At 46.8% G+C, this 4,458-nt stretch overlaps 1 protein-coding gene across 1 annotated transcript; it reads left to right on the top strand.

The window, feature by feature from the left end:
• Positions 1-1,272: 1,272 nt before the first annotated feature.
• VTN77DRAFT_1016 (uncharacterized protein) lies at positions 1,273-2,426 on the top strand (the record flags this gene model as incomplete). The annotated part of the gene is made up of 3 exons (XM_069416702.1): positions 1,273-1,590; positions 1,652-1,952; positions 2,008-2,426. The coding sequence occupies 3 exons, from the start codon at positions 1,273-1,275 to the stop codon at positions 2,424-2,426; spliced, it is 1,038 nt and encodes a 345-aa protein (XP_069273120.1).
• Between the last annotated feature and the right edge of the window lie 2,032 nt (positions 2,427-4,458).

The raw sequence follows: 4,458 nt of genomic DNA on the forward strand, positions 1-4,458 counted from the left end.
CCCTTTTTTTTTTACCTATTTTCTATTCCCTTTTTTGCTATTAATATTGAAGCACTCTAAGAGATGATTTCATCCCGTTGGACGCTTTTGTTCTATTCTATTCCTCTGGACCAGTGGTTGTGACGTGGACGGATATATCTATTATGCGCCATCTGGTCGACATTGACCCGATCGACCAGATCAAACACGTCATGACTCTGCAGTTCGGCATAGATACTAATAAGTCAGTCTACGAATCAGGTACATAGTACTTAGTTTAGGTGTGTGGATATAGTTTGCGGATAGATCTCCGCGACCCGGGGAGACGGTTGAGGATTTCCGTTTGCGGAAATACGTAGTAACATACGTAGAGTACAGTGGACCTAACTACCAACATACCCCAACATACCGAGATTAATATTAATCTTGTCGAGAAAACTGCAACCCTTAGGAACTTTAATTGACGTTAATTCATCTCGGTCGAACATGCAATAATAATCTGACAAGTTGATAACTGGGTGCTTAGGTAGGAGAACATTGCTCCGTCTAACAGAAACATAAAGGGGAAAAAAAAAACAGTCACCGTGTAAGGAGGCTTATCAAGTTATCGTATAGGCGGTTCCAGGCCCATGGGCGTCTGACCGCTTCACTATTGTGGTCTTTCTGGCCCTGTGGGAAGAACCGTAAAGCCTGGCCGGGTCTCTCACACACCGCTTCTACTCCGTGAACATTACCATCTATTACCCCGAGTCACGCGCCTATACGCGCGTTGACCAGGTCTCTGACTTTTGATCTCCATACAGAGAGTCTTGAGACTTGGTTACCATGGATGATCTGAGACAGTGGGGCACTGGAGCAAAGACGTTAGGAAGAGTTCCACCTTGCGATGGATGCAGTGAAGTTTCCGCATCGTCGGCTACCGGAGTAGGTAGTAAGTAAATAGCTCTAGCTACAGCTGGAGCTGTGGTTATTGCGCTCTACTCCGTATCTAAGGTTTGTCTTCTGGTCAGCTGCTGCGTGATTTACAACTAGTTGATCTGGCCAGACCGCCTATTTGGAGCGAAACAGGATGGATCCTCAGTTACATTCAGGAATAGCGCTCGGTACCGGATTCCGAACGATGAACACGGTATTATTCCAGTATATCAAAGTCATGCCGTCTGGACAAGACGATCCACTCCGAGGAGACTGATTTATAAACGAGACGGTCCTCCCGCTGGGGAGAATTGTCGTTCTCAGCCCGGTATTTCTCCAGAGGATAGGACCATCCAGTCAGTCTACACTCCCTTCATCATGAAGAGTCAATCCGGATCCTCGACCGACCAGCTGGCGTCCGTCAGCCGCCAGCGCAGCCAGCTGCAGTTGCCAATGCTCAACCTGGCCGACACGACGCGTAACAACGTCGTTGCCATGCTGGGCGAGTTCGTCGGCACCTTTCTCTTCCTCTTCTGGTCCTTCGCCGGCACGCAGATTGCCAACACGCCAACGCCGGCGCCGGGGGCAGGTCCTAACCATGCGGCGCTGCTGTATGCGTCGTTGTCGTTTGGCTTCTCGCTGACTGTGAACGTCTGGGCATTCTATCGGGTGTCGGGTGGATTGTTCAATCCGTCGGTAAGCAGTCACTTTAGATATCTGAAAGCGAAAAAAAAAAAGACCTAACTGACTCCTGAAGGTGACTTTGGCTCTCTACCTGGTCGGAGGACTGCCTCTTCTGCGAAGTGTGCTGGTGTTCATTGCGCAGATCCTGGGTGGCCTGGCAGCTGCAGGTGTGGCGTCATGTCTGTTCCCTGGATCGCTCAATGTCGAAACCACCCTGGGCGGGGGGACCTCTATTTCGCGGGGATTGTTCATCGAGATGTTCCTGACGACGCAGCTGGTCTTTGTCGTGATCATGCTGGCAGCCGTCAAGCACAAGGCGACCTATCTGGCGCCGGTGGGAATTGGCCTGTCGTTCTTCGTCACTGAGCTGTGTGGTAAAGAGGAATAAAACAAAAAGACAGTCTGAAGTCCAAGCTGATGTAAATTCAGGTATCTACTACACTGGTGGATCACTCAACTTCGCCCGCTCGCTCGGCCCTGCGGTGGTCAACCACCACTTCCCGGGCTACTTCTGGATCTACTTCGTCGGGCCCCTGCTGGGCTCACTTCTAGCATCGGGGTTCTACTTCCTGCTGAACCACATGCGGTACCAGACCTGCAATCCGGGCCAGGACTACAACGAGATCGAGGCGCAGATGGAGAAAGAGCGGTCGTTGTCGACGCAGCCGAACGGGAGCGAGAACCATGCAGGCTCGCGTCACACGAGAACAATTTCCGAGCTGACTGCTGTCGATTCGAACGGCCATGCGAATGAGCCGGCTGCTTCGAAACAGGATTCTCTTTCGCCGCCGCCGTCTCCGACAGAGACCTCTGTGACAAAGAACGAGAATAGGAGTGATCGCAGCTGAAACGAGCCTAACACTGTCAGTACCATGTTAGTGAGATCAACTGTCTCGGACCAGACCAGAGCATATAATATATACTGCTAGGTCAGAGGTCAGCGAGCTCTGTCATCTCGAACTATTAATACATGTATCTTGTTTAATTCTTTCATCATGGACCTGTCAGATCCATTTGGAAATGAGATGTTCACATCGTTACCATATTTGGAAGAGATCACATCATGGCCTTTCTTACACATCCCTGGCGGACAAGGACAGTGAAACGAAACGAGCACGAAGTGTCTTATGTAGAAATTTATTAATGTCAATTAATGGGAAGGATAGATAAATGAATCGACCGGACTGATAACTACATATCCCATTCTGTGTCGCCGATAACCTTCATACCTTTTATCTAACTCTGTGTAGTCATGCAGCTAGGTTTCATAGCTTCCCGTCACGGACCAATTTTCCCGCAAAAATTGCGTGTTTTAGACTCAATTTATTCAAAAAATCATATATATAAATGGCAGTTTTAAAATATATATTTTTACAAAAATTGGTCAAATTGAATTTTTATATATAAAAAACATTTTACCTAAAGCCTATATTAGCTACTATTTGATGATCAAATTAGTCCACTATTTCCTAAAAATGTCATATCCAAAAATGAACCCTATAATATTAATTATTTCAAATAAAAGTTTATGGCTTAGTCTCTCAATATGTTAGCATTGTTTTATTAAATTTAAAAAAAATTGAATAAATATGTACTCTAATTATTTATTTTCAAGAGTTGAAAATTTTGCGAAAATCTGGTCCAACTTTATGGTCAAAGAATTTGTGATTATAATAACTTAATTACAGAAGTCTATATATAAAAAATTGGATTTGCTAATCTGCTAACTGAGAATATATTTTTCTAATATCTTTACTACATAATTTTGTTGAGAAATAAAGATGTAAGATGTCCAGGTTTTGCGGGAAAATGGCCTCGTGGCGAGAACTTATAAACTAGTATCGGAGTAGTATAGCAATGCTGATAGGGACAAGTGACGAGTTCAGCTGCCAAAACGCTTATCAGTCTTTGACTTTGTTAGCCTAGTCTACAGGGGAAGAAAGATAATTATCCCAGACCAGACACGACAAGTCGACGATAAGAGTGGCGGGCGAACTGTCAGCTTCCATTTTGGGAAAGGATTGATCACCTTGATAAGCTCCTATCTTCCTTCCAACCAGTTGCGTCAATTTAGGTCATCCATTGCCAGTCCAGTCTCGAGTATCATTTGATGGCAGAGGTACGGAGTCCATGACTCCTCAGGCACGTGCACCTTGCATCTTGGTGCTGAGGTTCTTATCAGTACGTTGTTACACCATACTACGCCATTGCCATATCTTATCATCCCGTCCTTTGTTCATTCATCCATTAATTCTTTCTGTGTTGCGGTTGAGGTTTAATAAATAATCCCTCCATCCAATCCCTTTTCAGCTGCCGGCTGCGTGCTGCAAGGGATGTTGCACAGCCATTGATCAATCCCAGACCATAAAAATAATCTACAGCCCGACACGTCGCGCCACGCATCCTGCAGCTTGTCTGATCCTGCAAGCTCCTCATTGACCTCACCCTGACACTTGATCTCTTCATTTCTGTTTCTGTTTTCTAATTATTGGAATTGGTGACTTCTGCCATGGATCCCGAAAAGCACGGCAGTCACTCCAAGGAGGCTGCTGCACCAGAATCGGGGACAATGGAGGAGGGCAACGGCGACGGCAATGCCATCAAAGCAGGCGATTCAGAACTACTAGGTGGGCACAACAAAACTGCCCATGACTAGATCAAGTGCAAAATGCTAAAGGGCGACTCCTCTAGCGATGCTGGGATACAAGCAGGAGCTGCGCCGCCACTACTCCACGCTGGAGATCTTCGCCATTGCCTTCAGTATCATGGGCCTGCTGCCGTCGATTGCGTCGACGCTGTCGTTTTCGTTGCCTGCTGGGCCGGTGGGAATGGTTTGGGTGAGTCGGAAATCTCCGGAGAACACTTGGGGGGGGGGGGGGG

This window comes from Rasamsonia byssochlamydoides (genome assembly GCF_041956645.1).
Source record: "Rasamsonia byssochlamydoides strain NRRL 3658 unplaced genomic scaffold VTN77scaffold_114, whole genome shotgun sequence".
Lineage (NCBI taxonomy): Eukaryota > Fungi > Ascomycota > Eurotiomycetes > Eurotiales > Trichocomaceae > Rasamsonia > Rasamsonia byssochlamydoides.